Source organism: Myotis yumanensis, unplaced genomic scaffold, assembly GCF_028538775.1.
Source record: "Myotis yumanensis isolate MYYU_CA2020_CCGP unplaced genomic scaffold, mMyoYum1.0.hap1 SCAF_11, whole genome shotgun sequence".
Classification (NCBI taxonomy): Eukaryota; Metazoa; Chordata; class Mammalia; order Chiroptera; family Vespertilionidae; genus Myotis; species Myotis yumanensis.
Window position 1 is genome coordinate 43413724 of NW_027223762.1, and position 22880 is coordinate 43436603.

The 22880-nt window shown below is 54.7% G+C and overlaps 1 protein-coding gene across 1 annotated transcript; it reads left to right on the top strand.

Annotated features, from left to right (window-relative positions):
* Window positions 1–2195: 2195 nt before the first annotated feature.
* Window positions 2196–19652, top strand: EMX1 (empty spiracles homeobox 1). Its single transcript, XM_070428463.1, has 3 exons — window positions 2196–2715; window positions 7977–8161; window positions 17021–19652. Exons 1-3 carry the CDS (start codon window positions 2196–2198, stop codon window positions 17186–17188), a joined length of 873 nt encoding a protein of 290 aa, XP_070284564.1. The 3' UTR covers window positions 17189–19652.
* The last annotated feature ends 3228 nt before the right edge of the window (window positions 19653–22880 follow it).

Consider the following 22880-nt stretch of genomic DNA (forward strand, 5'->3'; position numbering starts at 1 on the left):
GCGGGGAGCTTGCTCTCCTGCATTTCTTTCCAGATAGAACGACACTCTCCTCGTCGGTGCCTCTGCCCAGACCCGCACTCCCGCCTTCTTAGTGGTGTGTCCTGGTGAGGTCCTCGTCCCCACTGGACGGAGCCTCCCCTTTTCCAGGATCCAGGATGCGGCAGAGGAGAAGGGGGAAGAAATAGAGGAAAAGTCAGGATGGAGGCGCAGGGAAGCAGGAGAGAGGAGAAATAGAAAGCCCGAGACAAATGCGAGAGAGGAAAGACCTGCACAGAGGGCCAGACAGATCCCGAGAGGCCAGCAAAAGAGACACGAGTGCTCGCCTCGGAGGATTCTGCAAGGATTCCTTCCGCATACGCTTCTGGGCGCCTCCGCGGTGCTCCGTCCTGTCTTCCCAGGACACGAAGGGCTGCAGGGTGCTACGGGCTCACCTCCCCCTCTCTCGCTGCTCCCCCCATCCCTCCATCTCGCCCGACGGGGCCCGGACGGCGTCGGCGCGCGGGGGCTTTTCGGAGCAGTCGAGTGGAAAATAGACTTTAACCCGCTTTGTGGCGACCGAGGCGCCCGGAGCGCTCTCCCGGTCCAGGGCTCCCGGCGCTCACAAGGGCCACTCCCAAGTCCCGGCCTGGAGTGCCTGCAGATTCACGGGGCACGCCGACCCCCCTGGCCCCGGGGCGCCCCGAGGCCCAGCCCGGATCTGCGCACCCGGAGCGCGGCGGCCGGGCTGCTCCGACGGACCCAACGCCGGCGAGGAGGTGGAAGGCGCTGCGGGCCCCATCTCGCACTGTGCCGGCCGGTCCGGGTCTCGGCCCCTTACCGCCGCCCCGCGCCCTCCCAGGCCTCGGCGCGGTGTTTCCTGCGGCCTGGAAGGCCCCGGCGAAAAAGTTTGCGGAGTACTGGTTCTCCTGGCCAACAGCCCTCTCGCCCCCGGCGAGATTAATGCACGAAATGGAAACTGGCCATAGCAGACGCGTCGCTGTTCCGCGGTCCCGGGCTTAAGCTGCGGGTCAGGGGAGGCCCCGCGGCCGCTGCGCTCCCGGGACTGTCGGTGTGTCTTCTCGTGGACGGAGTCGGCTGCTCAGCCAGCTCCCATTTAGGGCGTTGTGCCCGAGGCCCAGACCTCGCTCGGCCCGCCTGCATTTGACCCGAGGCGGCGAGGGAAGCAGCTCGCCCTGCGCCGACGCCGGCGGTCCCTGTGCGAGCCGCCGCGGTGGCGGTGGTTGGGCCAAGAAGATGCTTCCGAGGCCCGCGAACTTGGTTTGCAGGGCTGCAGGGCCACAGCTCTGGCGGCTGCTCTCGCGCTGTTCCCGGCCAGGCCCCTTGTGAAAAGAATTGAGCGTCCCCTTTTCTGGAGCTGTGCCCCCATGACACCCAGAAAACACGAAACTCCACGAACAGGGCCGCCCTGGAGATAGTTGGTGGGTAAGCGGGGAGCTGGTTCTTGGGAGAACCTTAAACACCCACTTTCCACTCGTTTCCAAGTTGTCTAAGAACTGAAACAACATCCCGGGACGAATTGGAGAAGGCTCATGAGTTACACACCGGGGAGTGGGGTTGGAGTTTCTCCCAAGCCCCCGGCCCCACGGACGCCTTCTTCTGCTGCTCCCGCGCGCGTTGACACGTTTGTGGCGGCCGCCAGACTCAGCTAAAGGGCGGAGACGAGAGAAGCCAGCGGCGAGGGGGTAAGGAGTGGGGGGAGGGGGGGGAAGCCTAGATCGCCCTGCTAATGCTCCAGTCCGGTTTTTGCTTCCGACTGCTGGCTCCTTTTCCCCACCCGCGGTCCCTCGCCCCGCCCCACCCCGCCCCCCACCTTGGGGCAGGTGAGCGGCGGCCAATGGGCGAGCGCGGGGCAGGTGCCGGCTAACTCGCGCCTCACAGCGCCACTGCCGAAGCCTGGCTAGGGCACTGCTGGAGGACCCGGGGCTGGGGTCGGACCTGGCTGGACTCGGGAGGGAGGGGGCCGAGCTCAGCCCCCAGGCCGTGGAGGCAGCTCCCGGCATCACACTGATCCCGCGCCAGTGCACGAGCCGGGAGCTGCTGGCTTGGCGGCCGAGGCCAGCTCGCCTAGCTGTGCGCGGTGGCCCGACTCCGCGTTCCCTGGCTTGCACGCCCCTCGCCGCTCCGTGCCTGGCTCACCCGCAGGGGCTGAGCACGGGAGGGCGGGCGGGGGAGGTGAGGGGTGCTGGTGTGAGTGCATGTGCCTGGCTGGGTGCACACCCCGCACGGCGGCGGCGCCCGCACGCGGAGCGCTCCCCAGAGCCCGGCTGCCTCTCTCGGCTCTGGCGCCCGCGACCATGTTCCAGCCCACAGCCAAGCGGGGCTTTACCATCGAGTCCTTGGTGGCCAAGGACGGCGGCACCGGCGGGGGCAATGGCGGTGGGGGCGCGGGCTCCCATCCCTTGGCCGCGGCCGCCTCGGAGGAGCCACTCCGGCCCACCGCACTCAATTACCCTCACCCCGGCGCGGCCGAGGCGGCCTTCGTAAGCGGCTTCCCCGCCGCCGCCGCCGCGGGCGCCGGCCGCTCGCTTTACGGTGGGCCCGAGCTCGTGTTCCCCGAAGCCATGAACCACCCGGCGCTGACCGTGCACCAGGCGCACCAGCTGGGCGCCTCCCCGCTGCAGCCCCCGCACTCCTTCTTCGGCGCCCAGCACCGGGACCCTCTGCACTTCTACCCCTGGGTTCTGCGGAACCGCTTCTTCGGCCACCGCTTCCAGGGTGAGTGCCCACGCTGTGCCCGCCTAAGCGGCCGGCCAGCGCCCGCGCTGTGGTGGCGCGGGGGAAGGCTCGGGGGTGCGCGGGGCTATTCGGAAGTTGTTTGGAGAAGGCTGCGGGTCCTCGGAGGCCGACTCCCAAGCCAAGAGAAGAGCCGCGTCAGACCCATCACGCTTCTGCCGCCTTGGGTTCCCTCCCGGAGAACCAGGTTAGGATGTCCAGGCTTTCCTAGTTATGATGCCGACTGGACGCCAAACCCGGGAGCATCTTTGGAGCCTCTCCCGGCGGCCTGTCTTAATCTCTCCTGGCCGAGCCAGTCCCAGCCCGGAGAGCTCAGTGTCCGCCGCCCTCCCTCCGCCCCGGCTGGATCTGGGATCGTACTCGGCAGTCATGTCCATCACCGATTCCCAGGGATCCGCCCCAGCTGGCCCGTCCGAGCAGGGCAAGGTCCACCCGCGTGCCTCGGGTCTTTGGGAAGAAGGGACCGCGGGCAGGGCAAACTGGAGAGTTAATGTTCAGTATGGCATTCTCTGCCGCCTTGCGATGTTTCTCAGCAACCTCTGCCCGACTTCTCCAAGTCACACGCGCCTCTTGGACCCAGAGTGAGGAAGGTTTGCGATAGCACACCAGCTTCCTCTCCGTTTGCCTACTCTGGGAGCCCACCAGGCTGCTGGGGGGAGAGCGGGGGGGGGGGGGGGGGGGGGGGGGAATGGCGGTCCTCCTAGGCAGGGCGTGGGGGCAAAAAGCTGGTAAGGTTGTGGGCAGTCCCAGGCCCCTGGTCTTCTACGGGCAATGGGTTTGCTAATGAAGATTCGCCCACTGGCCACACACACACACACATGTTTCAATTATCTGACTTTTCCCAAGGAGAACTGCATTTGTTGGAGTTCGTTTTCTTCCTTGAATTTGCTGGAGTTTTTTCCCTTTTCTTTCTTTCTCTCTTTCTTTTCTTCTTCTTCTTCTTCTTCTTCTTCTTCTTCTTCTTCTTCTTCTTCTTCAGTAGCCTTAATTTGTGCAGTAATTGCTTTAGTTTCCAGCTTCATTTGCTAGTGTAGACTAGACCTCAGCCTTGTGAGGTTCCATGACCCAGAGCTAGGTAACCCGGCTTTTAGTGAAACAAATGAAAAGGACATAGCTAGAGCTAAGGCTCCCGGAGTTAATCTGGCGGTAAACCCGTCTACACAGTTAAAGTAAACTGGATGTTTACTTTAGTTATCTAGCTAATAGGAGAGAAATGATCTCTTGAAGCGTTAGCTATAGCCGCTTGTTTCACGGGAAGCCGCTGTCCCGGGTCCCGATCTGCCAGACTGTTTTTTCAGTCCCTTCTGGCTGGTAGACATTGACCCAATAGATTCCCACAAAATAAGAGAATGTAATTACTGAAACAAGAATTTTTGTGGGCACACATCTTCCCTGGGGATTTCGAAGATTTGTCCAACTCATCCGGTGTGTGTAGTGTGGGGGGAGGGCGATTTGGGCGGGAAACCTGTCAATTAAAATCAATGTTTACTGATAAAACTGAGTTTTGTTCAAAATTGAGCAAACTCCCTCGGTCCTCCATGGTCTTGGTTTCTGGCCTGAGTCTTGAAGCCCTGTGCCCGCGGACCGATGTGAGAGTCGCGCGTGTTTGTGAACCTTTGCACCAGCTCTGCAGAGGGACTGGTGGAGGGTACAGCGGCCCAGGCGAGAGGGCGCAGCGGGTCCTAAGCCCTGTGATCTCTGCTCGGCGGGAGAAGGCCTCTCCCGCTGCGCCCTCCACTTCCGACCCACGCGCCCCATGTCCTCCCAGCCATCGTTTTCGCCTCCAGCCTCGCCTGCGCGGGCTCGGGCGCCCAGGGCCGAGGTGCCTCCCTAGAGATCCAGCTCCGGCTCTGAGCATCCCCAGTCAGGCGAGGCCCGATAAATCCTCCGCAAAACCCTTTAGGGGACTGCCGCGGCTCCTCGAGCTATCAGCCCCGGCGGGCACGTTGTCGAGTTGCAAAAACGGTTGGATTTTTCTCCCTAGAACCCTGTCTGGATGCGGAGATGGAGCCGAGTGTGAGCGCATTTTTAAACGCGGAAATTCGTTGGCCAGCGAAGGACTATAGAACCCCGAGACGTTTGGTTTTGGTTTCGGGGCGGGTCAGCGTCGCGCCGGACCCCCAGACCCGTGCGCGCCCCGGTGGCCGCGCGCCCTGCGGTCCCAGTGGGGCCTCCGCGCGGCGAGCAGAGCCGGCCCGGGGCTTCCGGCGCCGCGTTTTCTAGAGAACCCGGTCTCTGGGATGCTCATTTCAGCCCGGTTTTAGTGCTAGAAGCGAAACCCTACAGGAACGAATAGGAGCGACTGCGCTGTGGTTCGCTGGGCTTTCCGGCAGCCCCGTCCCGGTGCGCAGGGAAGCGGCTTCTCCGCTGAGCGAGGAGGTGGAAGAGGAGAAGCCGGCGCGGGATGGTCCGAACTGGGCGGCGGGATCCAGAAGCAGGGGGCGGCTTTCGAGGCCTGCAGGGAGGTGACGGGGAGACCAGGCGTTGGCTGCCCTTCGGTGTTATGTCCCCGGACATCTGGAACTTTCCAAGCCAGGGAGCAGCGTCCGGAGCGGGCCGTGGGAGACCCTACCCTCTAGGACCCGCGTCGGGAATGGGCCGGCGCTTCAAAGGGCGCCTTTGTTCCGGCAGGAGGGGGGATGAGGTTATCTCCGCGGCGTGGCTAGCCTCTCCCTCTTGTAGCCCCAGGTCCCTGAGCCCCGCCGTCAGGTCTAGAGCCCCTGGCCAGCCGCCGTCTTTGCTGAAGAGACCGCAGCTCCAGCCCTCGGCCCTTCCCACCCCTAGCTCCCACCTCCAGTTGCCTCGCTCTTGGGAGTCTCTATTGCTAGTTCGTAGCCGGTGCCTTGAAGTGGACCACAGAGAGAGGCTGGAGGAAAGCTGGGTTGGGTGGGGGTCAGTTGCTAGCTCCAGGGAAGGCTAAGCCAGCCCCTTTTTAGTCTGCTGTTCTTGTCTGAAACTGACAGCCCACTCTCACAGCCCAGAATTACTGGGGGCGGGGGGAGACAGACCACACCGCACCCGTGTCCCAAGGATCGGGCAGACACAAACCACATTATAAAAGAGCCATCAAATCACACACACTGAGGCCAGACCACAGTCCTGTGTCCTGTGTCCTCTGCTCCGTATGGCCCTTCACACACCTGCGGCTCATTCACTCCCACCTACAGGGTCCCTCTGCTGCCACCTCACCTCTGACTCTGACTAGCCTGGGCCAGTCCAGCGGCTAGAGCCAAACCGTGCAAATGCTGGCGTGAGGCAGGCTTTCTCGCTTCCTGTCTGGCTCATTTGTCCAAAGGACACCCCTGTTGGGACTTCACCTGGGCTCAGAATGAGGTGTTTCCTGAAGCAGTTTATTTTAACATTGACAAGAAGTATCTGCTTCCCACCTATCTCTCCCACCGTTCTCTTGCCCACACTTGAGACTGAAATCCTTATTCCTACCTGGATCAAGCTCCTCCTTTCTCTCCCTCTTACCCGGTTCTGTCAGACCACCTCTCTGGTCATCTGTCCCCTCCACTACCACAAGTTAAACTCTTCTTTCAATCGGGCCTGAGAGTCCCGGGCCTGCCCATTTTGAAGGGCCCAATGGTCAGGGTGTCCCTCCCTCTATCTTCCTAGTCTATGCTTCCCCCTCCCTATTGTAGCAGCACAGATCCAACCACTTGAAATAGAGAAGGTGACTGGAAATTAGTGACTTCTCCCAGTCAGGGGACTTTGTCTCCTCCCAGGCACTACTAGCCCCTCATTCCTAGGCAACCCTGTTTGCTTGTGTTAGTGTCTGAAGCCAGGGACTTGTAGAAAGTAATGTCAGGCAGTTTCCACCAGCAGAGGGACATGAACCTGGAGAGTTGTAGCAACATCACCTCAATTACATGCCTTGCTTCACTTACAGCCATATTTCCAGAGATGGGAGATCTGAACGGAATAATCTAAACAACTGTTTTAAGAACAAAACAACAGGTCAAATTGAGTCAAACCAAAGGCCATTTCTGAAGAAATTCATTGGATCAACTAACTCTGTTGAAACATCTATCTAGGACTGTACATTATTGGTGGGGTCAGGAGGGACTGTTACATGCCACTGCATGAGAATCCACGGGTGATTTCAGGACCCTTTCAAGTTTGTTAGCCTGTGCCACGGAGCCTGAGGGGGCCTTGTGGGGGTGGGGTGGGAGTTCATGGAGACTGGGACTGCCTGTGGAAGCTTGCTTAGCTTTTGTAGTTCCTGACCCCACCACCCCAGCCTCATCCAGTCCAATGTCATCCCCTCCTCCTGCATCTGGGGGCTGAGTTTCCATGGTGGCCAATATTTGCAAGGGACAGTCACACTCTTTGAAAACCCTGTATGGGAGATAGGAGAAAAAGACAGTAGGGAGGCTGGAGCATGTATTTACACACGCCCATGCAGAAACTTATATACCTATATCTATATATATTAGAGAGAAAGATAATATCAAGATATTTATAAACATGCTCCTTTAGCACGGGACTAGTCAGGGATGAAGCAAGGTGTTTCCCACCAGGGAGCAGCGAGAGTCTCCTGTGGGAGAGGGTTTTACCTGAGGGGAAAGGGAGAGAGGTGGGGAAGGGTAGAAGAACCTGACCTTAGACCTGCAGGTGCTGCCCGGCCATTGACCTAACCGCTGGCCTATTTTTACCACTTGCAGAGGAGAGCCCGGGCCAGCGGTAGGCATTTTCAAAGGGCCAGTGGCCTGAGTAAGGCTGGTTTAAGTGAGGGGAGAGTTCCTTGGGTATCTTCTAGTTCTTAAATCTGTGTTTGGCTTGGGGATGCCTAATAGCTTCACTGTCCCCCTTATCACCTTTCTGACAACCAGCCCCTTTTCTCCTCTTGATCCACTTTGAGTGAAATATGATGGGTCGAGCAGATGAACAGAACTAAGGGACTTTCCTCAGTCTCGGCCTCTTGGGTTGCTGCAGGCCCTATGGATTTGGGCCCATAGGCACCTCCCCAGGCCGGTGCCCACCCTTGGCCCATCAGCAGCTCCGCATTTCTGCCTGGCTCCCAACAGGGTGCCTCTGGGAGTGTGGAGGTGTTGGGGAGGAGAGTGGACTTAAGGAAGGGGAGGCAAAGGGAGAGGGAAGAAAGAAGGGGCCATGGATTGGAGAGGGTATCGGAGTTCTTAAGGGAGTAAGCGTGCGGGCCGGGGATGCCCGGGCAGCAAGCTCACGGCGCCCCTTCTCTCTGTCTGTACCCGCGTGTGTTGCCTCGGCGGCGCGGGCAGCGAGCGACGTGCCCCAGGACGGGCTGCTTCTGCACGGCCCCTTCGCGCGCAAACCCAAGAGGATCCGCACGGCCTTCTCGCCCTCGCAGCTGCTGCGCCTGGAGCGCGCCTTCGAGAAGAACCACTACGTGGTGGGCGCCGAGCGGAAGCAGCTGGCCGGCAGCCTCAGCCTCTCGGAGACGCAGGTAATGATCGCTCCATGTGGGCCGCCCGCGCTCACCTGGAAGCCCCCATAGAGGTGGGAGCGGGCGGGTACAGGCGTGGCCCGAGTCCTCCCCTGGCCTTCCCTGGAGCCCTCTCCTGCCCAGTTCAGGAGGCCACCCGGCGGCGCTCCCGCGAAGCCGGTCTTTAGAGCTCCCGGAAGGATTTTAATCCAGCCCTAAGGACTCACTAGAAGTGGGGTCAGACCTCAGACCAAGGCCGCTCCGCTCCCAAGCCCGCAGGAGGTGCCGGGTTACCGTCACTGCCGGGCGCACCAGTGGACACGGAGCCATCGCAGCGCTGTGATCACTGCCCCCCTTCTCCCGCCGCTCACCCCGGCGCTCACGCTCCGCTCCGGGGGGTGCCCAGGCCTTCCCCGCACTGGCTTTGCTGCCGGTCACGGGCAGACCTGGCAGAGGCCTCGACTGCCCACTAACGCATGCGGTGGGGGGAGAAAGCCCACGTGTCCTCAGGGCAGACACAGCAGAGACAGGGGCTAAGCTAGGGAGCCGCCAGCCGTGCTTGGGGTGGGAGGGCGGCCCTGTCTCCTCACAGGCACGCTGGCAGGGAACCGTGGAAATGGCTTTGCAAATGCGAGGGCATCTGAGAATGTGGAAAGGAGATTCTGGGTGTTCGGGGACTGGTTTCAGTCGCCTGAAGGGCTGTTGAGCTGGGGAGAGACTATACTGCGGTGTTGGTGGGGTTGAACGGGGTGAAATTACAATCACCACGTATTTTTGTCATGGATAATGTTTTTAAAATTTGAAAGAAGTAGATGAGAGTTATAGGGAAGCAAATTTGGTTTACTGTAAGAAAAGACTTGGCCATATGAATGCTGCCTGGAAGCACCGCCTAAGCTTTCCCTCTGCCCAAGTAGTCTTGCTAGAGGGGCGGGTGCTGCCCTGGGGAGGATTCAATGTCCTAGGGGCTCTGAAGACCCACTCCCTTCCGCCCTCGTCAATGCCTAGATTTGCAAATGAGAGAGGTCTGCAAGCTGGCTAGCTTTTCATCCTTCACTCCGCTTTCCTGTATTACTGGCTCCCTGCCCTCCACTACCCCCATCACCCTCCACCTTAGTCCATGACTAGGAGAAGGCGCAGGGCTGGGCTGGGGTGTAGCGGGGGGGGGGGGGGGGGGGGGGGGGGGGGGCGCAGTTTGGGGTCTCCTGGGGAGCAATGAGGGGCTTAGCGGGAGAGTCCAAACTCTAACTGCCTCTGACCTCCAGACCTCTCAAGCTTGTCCTCACGTGGCATTTTGGTATCTACTAAGGTCCTATCTGTCTGATGCTCCAATGCCCCTGCCCCTGTCTCCGCTAAAGGAGAATATATATATATAAATTGCTAGCTGGTTAGAACACATAGAAATAAAGTGTACAAAACAAGGGAGTTAATTCTAAAAACGTTTTTTAAAAAAGATATGTGTTTAAAAACCCACTTAAAAAATAATACCCCCTTTTCCCTTCTGGCAAACAGCATTGTAAATTTGTCTAAAACAAGGTGCCAATTTATGAATGGTGTTTACAGTTAACTTCATTTGAAAAGTACTAGTTATTAAATTTTAATTGCAGAAGTATTTATAATTCCACCACCCACAGATGAACACTTGTTGAAATAATGTCATTGTTTTAAACTTTCAATTTTTTAGCTTGGTGAGAGCACTTTTAATTAATTTTCTTACACTGAATCTAGCTGCCTGTCAATATTTGCTCTTAACAATGCCAGTTAGTAAACATGATTGTTTCTTTCATTTTTACGGTAAGATGGTTCAAACATATTTAAAACATTTTAAACAGTGTCACTATCAAAACTCATGCCTAATCTTGTACCATCTATTTAGGTGAGCTGGTTTTAGCATACAGAACACAAACTAACAATAGAACCACAGGAGGTTTGAGCCTGAGAAACCTCCTTGCAGAGGCTGTTTCCAGGTGACAGAGATGGAGAGACTGGGCAGAGCTCCCAGGCAGGCTGCTAGCTGACGGTGTGATCCTTGGGCAGTGTACTCAACCTCTCTGAACTCTGGTTCTCTCCTCCAGAAAACAGGTTGTTTAAGAATTAAAGGCACTTAATATTAACTCAAATAATATTAATTCTCATTCCCAGTCCTTCCTTTTCCTTTATTTAAAGTGACATATCAAGTTAGTATTGCAATAAGATTCAAGTCTAGGCTGACTGACAGTCCAGTGTTCTTTCTGCTACATCCAGTCTCCTTTATCATCAGAGCTGTCTTTCTGTCCCTCTCCTAACGTCATTTGGACCTGGGTTATATCATTAACTAATTACCTATTCATCTTTCGATATTTGCCAGGCAAGCTTACCTGTCATTCCCAGCTATCAGCTACTTGTCAAGCATCAGTCACTCCCATCCGCCCCCTGTCATTTCTTTCTACTGTCAATATCTGTATTTGTCTCTCAGAGCTCCCTAAACTGTCCCTCACAGATAGCTGTTTTATATCTAGCCATTACTTATATCTGCTCTCATTAAGCTGCCTCATAAAGCTGGTTAATTTATATTCCCTATTTTCTGTCCATGATAATTTTCCTAACAATACTCCTATCTATCCAACGGTTGATGATCTCTTTATCATCTATTTTATCTTCTGTGTATACACCATCCATGTCAAACTTCTCTATAGACCTACTTACCAACTGACAGATAGTGTGTTCCTACGTCTGCTAATGGCTATCATTTCCTCAGTTCTGGTTTTGTCTTCTTTCTCGGCCTCAGTTGCAGTATCTATAAGATGGAATGAAATTAACTCCAGGGGTCTTTCCAGCCCTAAATTTCTGGCTCATCATTATTCTACTTTGTGTTTCTCTAGAATCCCTCCTCTAAGTTCTCAGAGCTCACAGTATACCTCCTACATATAAAAATTCGCACGGGCCTTTGCTATTGTTTAATTATCTGCCACGTCCAAATGTCAGTCTGTAGACAGGTTGTATCTGTCTCACAAAGAAATTTTAAAATACAGACTCCTGGTCTCCACTCAGGAGATCCTCTTAGGAGTTTCAGGAGAGGACCCAGAAGAGGACCCAGGAAAAGTTTTAAACTGCTCTCTGGGTGATTCTGATGGACAGCTGGCCTGTGTGGGGAAGAACAAGCCTTCCTATTTCTCGCTGTACCCCAGGGCTCCATAAACATGTAATGAATGGATGGGCAAACTTCTCTTGATTGTACACGTATCCATATGTTAATTTTATCAGTCATTTCCCTTGCTCTCTACTCTCACGGTTCTCGGTTTTCTATCTTTCCCTTGCACTGTCTTCTACATTGTTGGTCTAGAACAGAGGTTCTCAATCTGTGGGTCGCGACCCCTTTGGCAGTCGAACCACCCTTTCACAGGGGTCACCTAAGACCATCCCGCATATCAGATATTTACATTACAATTCATAACAGTAGCAACACTACAGTTATGAAGTAGCAACGAAAATAATTTTATGGTTGGGTCACAACATGAGGAACTGTATTTAAAGAGCCAGAAGGTTGAGAACCACTGGTCTAGAAGATGATCTAGTTTTATCCATGGATAGAGTTTCTGGGAAGATTCAGCAAATCAGTGTGTGAGTCTTAATCCAGAGCTCAGGGGTCTCTGTATGCCCAAAGCTTTAGCATGGAGTGTGGGGAGGTGGGCACCCTGAGCGTCTTTGTCGGGGTAAGCTGTATGTGTGGTTGGGAGTAGGGTATTTGTGCTGGGATTACAGTGGGTTTATCCAGGAGGTAGAGGGAGGGGCCCCAGGCTCTTCTCCCTTCTGGCTCTAATCACTTGCTCCTCACTGCTGTGGTGCAGCCCTGGAGTCTGACCTGGATGATGCCCATCCAAGTTCAGTCCTGGTGGTTAGGTCAGATCAGAGCCACGAGTGATGCAAGTGAGTGAGTGTTAGTGTATGTGTGTGTGCGTATAATGGGTGTGTGCACACAACATGGGGCACATACAGGCTTAGTGTTATTGGTGCTCAAAGGTCAGGTGATATTTTATATGTGCACACCAGATACCAGCAAGCCATCATGGAGTGCAGCTTGTGTGCTTCAGTGTGTGTGTGTGAGGAGGGCACATTAGTTTTAGGAGAGAAGCATTTGGTTGCTCCAAGCTGATTGGTCGATGTTTCCAGCTGCCACTCTTGCCCTGAATAGTTCAGCAGGTGTTTCTTGACCTTTCCTGGCTTTAAGTTTGGCTGAGCTGTGAGGGAAATGGTGCAGAAACATGTTCCTTGGCCTTGGAGATTCCTCATTTAGTGGTGGCACTTAAAACAAAATGCGCACCCTTGTGGGACATGCCTAGGATGGGCAACTGGAGTCCCCTTAAAGTCATAGGTATGGATATGGGTATGGGTATGGGTATGGGTATGGGCTGAGGGAGGTCAGGGAGACCCACATGGGTGATTCACCTGAGGGTAAGGGCAAGCATCCAGGATGATCTAAGGCTGTGGTCGGCAAACTCATTAGTCAACAGAGCCAAATATCAACAGTACAACGATTGAAATTTCTTTTGAGAGCCAAATTTTTTAAACTTAAACTATATAGGTAGGTACATTGTTATTAACTTAATTAGGGTACTCCTAAGGCTTAGGAAGAGCCACACTCAAGGGGCCAAAGAGCCGCATGTGGCTTGCGAGCCGCAGTTTGCTGACCACGGGTCTAAGAGAGGAGAAAGAAGGCTCAGGAAGAGTTGTGGCTATGGTTGATGTGAGGTCTGAAGTGACCTCAGTTTTATGGGGTGAGAGTTGAGCTTGGCATGGCATTGGGCTTGACCTTCAGAGTGGGAGCAGCTCACATGATCACATGATGGGAAATGGAGTCCTCATCCTGTGCCTGTCCCTCAAGGTGAGAGAGCAGGGAGGAGAGCAGGCTGAGGGGTGGCTTGATTTGTGTCTCCAAGCCTCCATCTAGTCTGAGGGTTTCTGTGTCTGAGATGACAGAATAGGACAGGCTTAAGTTAAAGCACAAGAGAATAGTAGGACATAAGGAGGAACTTTTTGTGTCAGAGTTACAAAACTCAAATAATACTGAATAGGAGTATTTTAACTCCTTGAGAAGAGGACAGGTATTCCCCTGAAAGTAGGCAGGGGCCAGAAGCCACAGACCCTTCCATTTGGGATGAGCTAAGGTTGGGGAGTGGTGGAAAACAAGGGATCCAGAGCTGGTTCATTCAAACAGTAGAATATTTGAAAGTTAAGTCTGAAATATTGGCTGGAGCTGTAGTTTCCTTGTTTGTTAGTTCATTTGTCTATTCAATCATACATTAATACATGCATGCCTTTATTCATTGAAGTATAAATTGATCAATCCACTAATGCATTGATTCATTCATTGATTCATTCATTCATCCACAGCAGTTTCACCTTCTTTTTAATTAATTAATTTTAATGTCTTTTAATTGATTTCAGAAAGAAGGAGGGAGGGAGAGAGAGAGAGAAACATCAATGATGAGAATTATTGATCCACTGCCTCCTGCACTCCCCGTACTGGGGATCAAGCCCACAACCCCAGCATGTGCCCTGACTGGTAACGGAACCTGTGAACTCCTGTTTCATGGGTTGATGCTCAACCACTGAGCCACACTGGCTGGGCAGTTTCACCTTCTTCATCCTGTCTGACTCAAGCTGACCCTTGTTACTACCAACAATGTCTCCCTCCCCCAGGCTCCCCCTTCAAGTGGTTAATACAGTCCACAACATGGAGAATTAAGAATTGACTGTATTGTAGAAGTGTCCACTGAACTAAGCCAAAAGAGAATCCCATTTCTTCAGCCATTAGCACTTTCCAAACCCCCCTTTTTTATTAGGTCTCAATCCCTCTGCCATTGATTCTCTCCTGTTTTCCAGGTTTGGCCCAGAGCATAGGGCTGGGTCACCTCATCTCTCTGTCCAGCTGGCTGAACAGACCTGGAACCTGTCCACTAGGACTCCAAAGCGGACTAACTCACTGCTTTGGTTCTCCAGGTTTCATAGTCCGGTGAGGAGACAGGTTCGAGCAAATAAATCAGTGCACTGCTGGGGTCACTGTTTCCGAGACAGAGAAAAGTACTAAAGAAGTACAGATGGGTGGTGGGGCAGGGCCAAAGTCAGAACACCTGAGCAGGGTTTTAAAGGCTAAGAGCATTTCAGGTTGGGTAACTCAGGGAAAAGCAGAGGCTCTTGAAAGGGTCTGTCTTATCTGAAAAACTGAGAAATGTTTAATGAGGTAGGGACTTGGGAGACCATAAGGAACCCCTCCCCAACCCCAAGGGGTCAGAGATGGGTGAGGGCTGCCTCCAGCCAACAGCTCAGCTGTGCCTTTGGAGCTTAGAGAGAGGCGTGTGGATATTGGGGTGGGAACAGGCACAGAAGAAGCACGGCCTCCTAAGGCTGGCTCCCACGGAGCTGGTAGCCATACTATGTGACCTGGTTCCTTTCCAGGTCCTCTCTCCTCTAGAGAAGGGGCTTGGGGTGAGGCTGGGTTGGAGATGTCATGAGTGTCACTCTTATTTTCCACTACACTCAGAGTCCGGTTTCTTTTCTTTTCCAAGTAAAAAGTAACTATTAATTGTTATCAATGATGCATTAAAGAAAAATCAGAAAAGTGGAGAAAAGAAAGAAAAGTCACCCATACCTTGGGTACATTTCTTTCTAGTCTTATCCCCCCCGCCCCCATGCATAGATTTTGTTTTTCCATGGTTGTGTTCACACTGTGCCCAAACTGTGCATCCTGCCATTTTCACTAATATTGCTCCATCATAAGCTTCCCCCTGTTAGTTCAGTCTTTGTAAACAGCATCTGGACATTCAGCCCAAGGCTGTTCTCCAGAAGATAGCCAGGCTGCCCAGGGAGAGGGTTTGCAGCCCTGTTTCTAGACAGCTGACTCCTTGACACTGGTTGTTTTCGTGAAGAAAATATTCAGAATCAGCTTTCATTTGGGTGTGCCAGGAGGTTCCACCATTGAAACTTTCCTTCTTTGGGTCAGTGATTCCAGGCAAGGGTAGCAGGTTGGGTCCATTCCACTATAGGTGTGTCTCCTTCCTGGAAGGAGAGATGGGAGTGTGTGGGAGGGAGAAGGTGCAGAAAGGGGCGCCTCTGTCCCTGGTGCAGTCCAGTGCGGCCCTGAATCACCCCAACAGGCTAGCCATGCCTACCCCTCATTCAGCCCCTTGGGCTCTTAGGAATGCTACCCAGGCCAGCATCCAGACGTGACTCATGTACATGCCTTGCATGGGAAGCAGGGCAAGCTCACCCACCTACTGGATGGCACAGTCACAGCAGGCTCCAGGGTGGATGGGCGGGGGGCGCCAGGCTGGCTGCCAAATGGTTATGCTGAGAACCACCCAGGGCCCCATAGCCCTGTGCCCAAGGAAAGGTGGGCATAGGATCCAGAAGCCCTGGGCTTAGAGCATCTGCCATCCTCCCCATGTACCTGAGGCGAGACACACAGGTGAGGGGTTTGAACCCTGCCCTGGACATGAGGGAAGAGGGCCCTCTCCTCATTTTATTGCCTGAAGCCAGGCCCCTCATCTCTTCCTGTCCTTGGCTGGTTACTCTGTGTAGCACTGAGCACTGGTGTCCCCACCCTATGCCTATTGCTCTAAAATCAAGGGCAGGGCAGATAGAGCTGTGGAAAGCCTGGATGGGGATGGGGGTAGGGGCAGTTCTGGGTTAGGTGGGCTCCATGGAAGGGACAGAGGGGAGTGCCTGGGAATTGTGAGGGTGGGGCATCCTGGGCAGGAAACTGCCAACTGGGCCTCGATGCCAGGCCTGATTTTGACTGCCATCGCCTGGCTTTATGGCAAAGGCCGGTGACTGTCACCCATCCTCGGGGAGTAAGGGCTGGACTGGGTAGTCTTTCTGAGGACTGCCCTTGACCCTGCCCAGGAGTCAAGGATCCCCCCCTTAGCAGCCACTGCTGCTGCCAAAATCAAGGTGCTCGCCATCACTCCACACACACGGCTTACCACTCACCATCCACACTGGCACCATGGATTGCCCTAGCTGCAGTTGGCACTGCTTGCTTCAGAGCAGCGGTTCTCAACCTGTGGGTCGCGTCCCCTTTGGGGGTCGAACGACCCTTTCACAGGGGTGTCGCCTAAGACCATCGGAAAACATATATAATTACATATTGTTTTTGTGATTGATCACTATGCTTTAATTATTTTCAATTTGTAACAATGAAATTGGGGGTCACCACAACATGAGGAACTGTATTAAGGGGCCGTGGCATTAGGAAGATTGAGAACCACTGCTTTAGAGTGTGCTGGCATTTCCAGGAAAGCATCCATGCCTTGTAACCCTGGCCACTCTGCATCACCTTCCCTGAGATGCTCTGGAGCAAAAGCCCAGGAGGTGCCCTGGAGCCCCAAGGCCCCCAGGATGCCTTTCTCCTATAGATGAGGGAATTGAGCCCAGAGAGGGAAGGAACTCGGCAGAGGCTCCTGTCACTGACCCAGGCTGACCCGGTCCACTGGCTGCGCAAGGCCAAGTGAAAAACTGCATGGTCCAGAGAAGCGGACAGACGGGGCATGCGATGGCTTCGTATGTCCTCTCATTTATGTTCCCATCAACCCTGTGGAGGAGTGATTGTTATCTCTTCTCTAGGAACCATAGAGACCCAGGTCTGTTGGGCTCCGGAGCCTGGGCCTCCCCCTCTGTGTGCTGTGGCTACAGGATGCTCGGCAGCTCCACCACCCGTCCTGTCCCTCTGTCGAGAGGGACAGGAAAATCGCCCCTTTCTGCCCACTGCGTCCTCTCCAAACCCAAGGTGGCAGCTGGCCAGAGAAAAGGACTCTGGCCTCGGTTTCCCCATTGGCTCCCAGCTCATTCTGAGTGGTGAGGTCCTGGCGGCTGTTTCTCACCTGTGCCCCTCCCTCCCCGGCCCAGGTGAAGGTGTGGTTCCAGAACCGGAGGACAAAGTACAAGCGGCAAAAGCTGGAGGAGGAGGGACCCGAGTCCGAGCAGAAGAAGAAGGGCTCCCACCACATCAACCGGTGGCGCATCGCCACCAAGCAGGCCAACGGGGAGGACATCGATGTCACCTCCAATGACTAGGGTGGGCAGCCAGCCGCAAACCCAGGAGAGCAGAGTGCTGCCAGGGCCCTCGGCGGGCCCAACTGGACTCTGGCCACTCCCCGGCCCAGCTGCGGGAAAGCCTCAAGTCACAGCCCCCATAGGGCTTGGAGCCTGGGGCAACATCGACGGAGGGACAAGAAATGGGCTGGCTGAGGCCTGGGACTGCTCAACCTTCTCCTCGGAGAGCCTGCCTGCCTGCCTGGGCAGGCCCACAGCCACTGCTGCCTCCCAGCCATTCTCCATGTCTCTTTTCCTTTTGATGCATTTCTGTTTTAATTTATTTTCCAGGCACCCACTATAGTTCTTAGTGATTCCCCTGTGTTTCCCTTCCCTATGGGAACAATAAAAGTCTCTCTCTTAATGACGCGGGCATCCAGCTCCAACCCCAGAGCCCGTGAGCCGGGGGTGTTGGCTTTGGTTTCTGGGCCACTGGGCACTGGCAGAGCAAGCTTGTTCAGGGCCTGGGAGCCCGGAGTGGGGCCTTAGAGACTCAATTTATGAACTCCTGTCCTTTGTTGGTCATCGACCTGGCCTCTAGCTCCAACTCCACAACAAGAGAAACTGAGGCTAGACATAGGGAAGGACGACCCTGTACATGAGGGAGGCTATGCTTAGGTCTCCAATCATGTTGAGCGATGAGCATCAGGTCCAGGTGGGTCAGGGGAGACAGAGACTGTGCGTACTTCTCATGTTTAGAGACTCTTCCTTTGAGGAGAAACCAGAGGGGAAGGGGGGTACTGGGGGTTGGGTGGAGGAGGCACCCTTCGCAGAGGCTGACAATCCCAGCCCCACGTCCTGGCCTGACCAGGATGCTAACCTGTCTCCAGAGAACATCCTTGTGCAAATTAACGTTTCAGAGAAAGGACTTGAGTGTGGGCCTGCAACAAGTGCCCAAGGACGCAGGGCCTCCCAGCCTGGGAAAGAGCGCCAAAGCCGGGCACGCCAAGCTCTTCAGTCCACCTGCCCTTCAATATGTCCACTTGTCTTTCCTGCTTTTCACACACCAAGGTTTCTTTCATTCCAAAAAAAGCAAAACCCATATTCCTAACAGCCTTTCCCTGATGACATCCAAGTGGTCCCCAACCCTCTGCTGATGCTGATGGCAGTCAATTGGTGCCACCCACTTGTGGCCAAACTTAACTGCCTCTCATCTGGCTTCACCTGCCCCTGTCTTCTGGCCATTCCTCCGGACTCCTTTGCCCCTCCCTGCCTGCATCTGGGTACCCCTGACACCTTCTTTTGCCTCTCCAAGTCCTTCCTTGCCTCGTCACCTCTGCCCACCCCAGGGTCAGTCCTATGCCTTTGGCTTGGGGCTTCGCATCCACTGCCAGGACTTGTCTTTGGCTCCCTGGTTCACGCCTCCAGCTGACCTGTACTGAGCTGCAGGCCCCCTGAGCTAGCCACCAGCCATTTGGTGCACTCCATGCCCCTCGGCACCTCAAACCCAACGCATCTCTCCACCCTTTCTGCAGGATCGCCCACCTTGGCAATTGGCCAAGGTTTTGTCTCTCTTGGGAAACAGTGTACAAGGCTCCTGGGGTGTTGGGAGGGGAGGGGAGGAACGGTAGGTATGATGAGGTTTGTGTGGATGACAAGGATGAGGCCCATTTCAAAGGAGGACCTCCATACTACGGCTAGGGTTCTCTTTCTCAGCCCAAATAGGATCCTGTCTCCCCCTTCCTAAGTCTCCCACTCTCCCTAAACTTCTTCCCCACCCTGACCTCTCCTACATCGCTCCTGGTACCTTCTGCTTCAGTCTCACCCATGTCACCCCTGTCCCTCAGTGAGCTGTGGGTTCTGCCGTGCCTTTACTTACATAGTTCTTGGTGCCTGGAATGTCCTGGTGGCTTGGTCAATGTTAAAGTCATTGGAAAGATGTCCAAGGCCCAGCCTTGTTGCCGGGGGCACACCTAGGGATCCAAACACAGAAGGTCCTTGTGCTGGGACTATGAGCATCTCACTCGGGTCTAGACACCAAAGGGTTAAGTCCCATCCCAACACCCCTCTCCACATCAACCAGGAAAATGCATCCCTCACATCCTGCAAAGGACCCGGTTAAACCTCAGGTGGACTCTTTCGCTATCAGGCAGGTGGGATGACCTCTGGGGAGCTTGTGTGCACAGGTTGGATGAGGGTGAGAAGAGGAGACATCCCTTTGGCGTGAGTAATGGGGAGGACGGAGGAATGGGTGGGCCGCACCACTCAAGATTCTCTCTCACTTGGTAGGGAAAGGGTGCAGGGAAATCACAGCAGAGCACCCCCTGTCATCCCGATAAAGAGCTGGAAAGGACCCAAGGAAACCTGCCAATCTTCCTAGGCCAGGCCTGTGGGGGGTGGGGCGGGAGTCCCCGAGTACTCCCATCCATCCCCCGTGTTGTGCCTCTCCCCACAGACGGTAAATATTGGTGTTGTGACTTCATTAATAAAGGCTTCTGTGAGCCTGAAAAACATGGAATCAGGATGAACTATTTTCTGAGCTGTGGGCTTGCCAGGTTTGCTAATTTGGGAGTTTTTGGGCCCTCTCCAGGGAACAAACCAAAGTCTCTCTCAAAGACACACAGATGCAGCCAGGAAGGGGAGCAGAAGCCTCGGAATGATGCTCCCTTCCCTCCCCGACCACTCCTCCCCCTGGAGACCAGGGCCTGCAGGGGTGAGGATGGTGGACAGGAGCTGCCGGGTCAGACCTTCCCTAAGCAACATAGCCCTCAGCGGTGCTGGCCTCCGGGCCTGCAGAGTCCAGTGGGCTGAGGTGTGATGTGCTCCTGGGAGGACCCACGTTGCATGCACTGAAGAGGAGGGAATACCAACACCGGGGAGCTGTTCGTAACTCTTGTGGCCTAAGCCCTGGGCCTCACATCCAGGGAAGGGTCTTTACACATCCTCTTGTCCTCGAAACTTTCCGGGATTGGTCCCTCGGGCCTCCACAGCCGCATGGCTCGTGCTCTTAGCATCTCTGCGCTTGGCTTACACCAACTCCTCCTCACCGGGGCTGTGATTGTTTCCCGTGGGGGCTTTGTGGAACTCTCGCCTCGCGACCAGGGTTCTGGCCAGGAGGGAGCCAGGCTGGGCCCACAGGCCTCTCCCAGAGCCCGTGCTCCAGGGCAGCCATGCAGGGGGAGGGGCAGGGAGGCCAGCAGGCTGAGCAGAGCAGGCCCAGCCAGCTTTCCTGTCAGACGGGTGCTGCCAATTCGGAGCCAGACATCAGAACAGGTTTAACCAATTACCCGAGCGCCCCATCTGCTGTCTGGGGTGTGTGTGAGGGTGAGTGCATGTGAGGGTGTCTGTCTGGTCTGGGAGGGCTGTGGGCGTGTGTGCATGAGTGTGACTGTGTGGGTGTGTGTGGGCGGTCGGCTGTGCACGTGGGCAGTGTGTGGCTGCGTGTCCCAGCTGTACCTCCTCATTTGTCAAAGACTGTGGCCACCAGCTTATGGTCTTCCTGTCTCCCCAAGACCTCCACCCAGCACCCCAGCCTCTCATTCCCTCTCACCTCATCACCACCCACTCTCAGGCCTTATCAGAACCCAGAATTGTGGCTGCTCTCAAATCCCACATTCAGCTGTCCTTTCCTACCAGACCCCATGTTCTTCCCGCTCACTCACTCAGTTTTCCTCCTCCTCCGCCCTTTGACCTCATGAAATTCCCCTGTCACCAGCTCCTCCATTCTTTCTCCAACACCCACTGTTCCTTAGTTGTACCCGCCTGGCAAAATCCCAAACTTGCTTGAACCTGTTTCCTTGTCTGCCCTTGCAGCTCAGTCTATGAGGACACCAGGCAAGCTTGCTCGATGGCCCCCACCCCCGGAGGTCGAGATCCCAGCCTCAGCTGAGGCTCACCCCTGTTGATAAGTCCACTCTCATTCTCCATAGGGAAAGTCTCAAACGGTCATCCTTCTCCTCATACCTCCTCTCCCTCACCCTCAGCAGAGGACTTGATTTGCATCTTCAGAGAGAAAAAGGCAGCAGAGGAAGAGAACCCCTTCATATCAGTCAGGGGCCTGCAGAAAGAGACAGCCCCTTCAAGTGGGACACTTAGAGGAGAGTTGAATAATGAATTTTGGGAAGCCAGCAGAAATGTTGCAGTGTCCCAAGGTTAGCAACAACGGGGAGCCCACACAGCCCTGGTAAGAGGCAGGAGCAGTTACCAGAACCTGAGAGGACAGCTGGGCAGAGAGGGCCCCAGCTGGGGCTGCAGCCTTCAGTAGCAGGAGGCCCACAGACTGCAGTGGAGATGGGGGGGTGGGGGGTGGGAGGAGATAAATCCCCCAGTCTCACTCTCCTCCAATCACCAGTTTCCTAGTGGTGATTCCCAGTGGTGGGAGCCAGACATCAAGTCCATTTGAGCCAGCCTTTGGGATGGAGAGCTGATCTGGAGGGGCTAGGGAAGCTAGCTTTTCACTCCGCAACTTCCCGCACTCACACCCACGCCGCCTGCTTCCAACCCATCCTCTCTACCTGCCTCCTGTTACCACCCAGGCTCCTCTCTCCTCAAGGAGGATTCTCCCCGCACCCTGGAGGACCTCTCTCCTGGGTGGTTCTTTTTCTTCTCTGCCTTTACAGTCTCTTCCACTCTCACCCATTAGAGTTTCCACAGGCCTGAGAGTCTCCCGTCTAAAGCCCTCCCTTAGCCCCATGTCATGCTGCAGCCATTATGTCTCTCTGCCCTCACAAGAATTTCCTAACAGGCACTCAGTGCGAGTCCTGCTAACTTCTCAACCCAGGAAGATCTGACTTTTGCCCTCACCGCACTCCACTGAGATCCTTCTCTGCAGGTCTTTATCTTCCTTAAACTCTCAGCACCGACTAAGTATGTGGACAGCTTCTCCTACTTGAAGGATGCTCATCCCTTGTCCTCTGGGATACCATGCTCTCCTTATCTTCCTCTTACCTCTTGTTTAGTTTGCTAGGGCTGCCATGACAAGCACCACAGGTGGGGTGGCTTAAACAACTCCTCCTCTCACGGTTCTGGAGGCTGGAAGCCCACAATCAAAGTGCCAGCATGGTTAGTTTTTGCTGAGGCTTGTCTCCTTAGCTTGCAGATGGCTATCTTCCTGTTCACATAGAATTCTCCCTCGATACTTGTCTGTGTCTCAATTTCTTCTTTTTTTAAGAAAAATATTTTTATTGATTTTTAGAGAGGAAGGGAGAAAGATAGACAGATAGAAATATCAATGATGAGAGAATCATTGGTCAGCTGCCTCCTGCATGCCCCCTACTGGGGATCGAGCATGTGCCCTTGGCTGGAATTGAATCTTGGACTTTCAGTCCTTAGGCCAACACTCTATCCACTGAGCCAAACCAGCTAGGGCTAAATTCCTTCTTCTTATAAGGACACCGGTCACATTGGATTAGGACCCACCCTAATGACCTCATTTTACCTTAATTACCTCTTTAAAGATCCTGCTTCCAATACAGTCACATTCTGGGGAATTAAGATTTCAGCATATGAATTTGGGGTGACACGATTCAGCCCATAACACTTTTCTTGAGGCTGCACTTCTTAGCAGCCTCCTGTCTCTCTGTCCAGGCCTCAGAGATAGGGACTCCTCAAGGTAACATCCCAGACCTTCCTCTTCTCACCTCACATACTACCCTGGGTGGTTGCGCTGTCCGTTCAGCTCCAGGTGCTGTCAATAAATAGACAACATGCCAGTCTGCATATCCAATCTCGAACT

Bases quoted from the DNA above. Each gene is read 5' to 3' on its own strand.
- EMX1 (XM_070428463.1), top strand. From the start codon at position 2,196: ATGTGCCTGGCTGGGTGCACACCCCGCACGGCGGCGGCGCCCGCACGC. The intron at 2,716-7,976 runs GTGAGTGCCCAC...CGGCGCGGGCAG, and splicing joins CTTCGGCCACCGCTTCCAGG to CGAGCGACGTGCCCCAGGAC. The intron at 8,162-17,020 runs GTAATGATCGCT...TCCCCGGCCCAG, and splicing joins TCAGCCTCTCGGAGACGCAG to GTGAAGGTGTGGTTCCAGAA.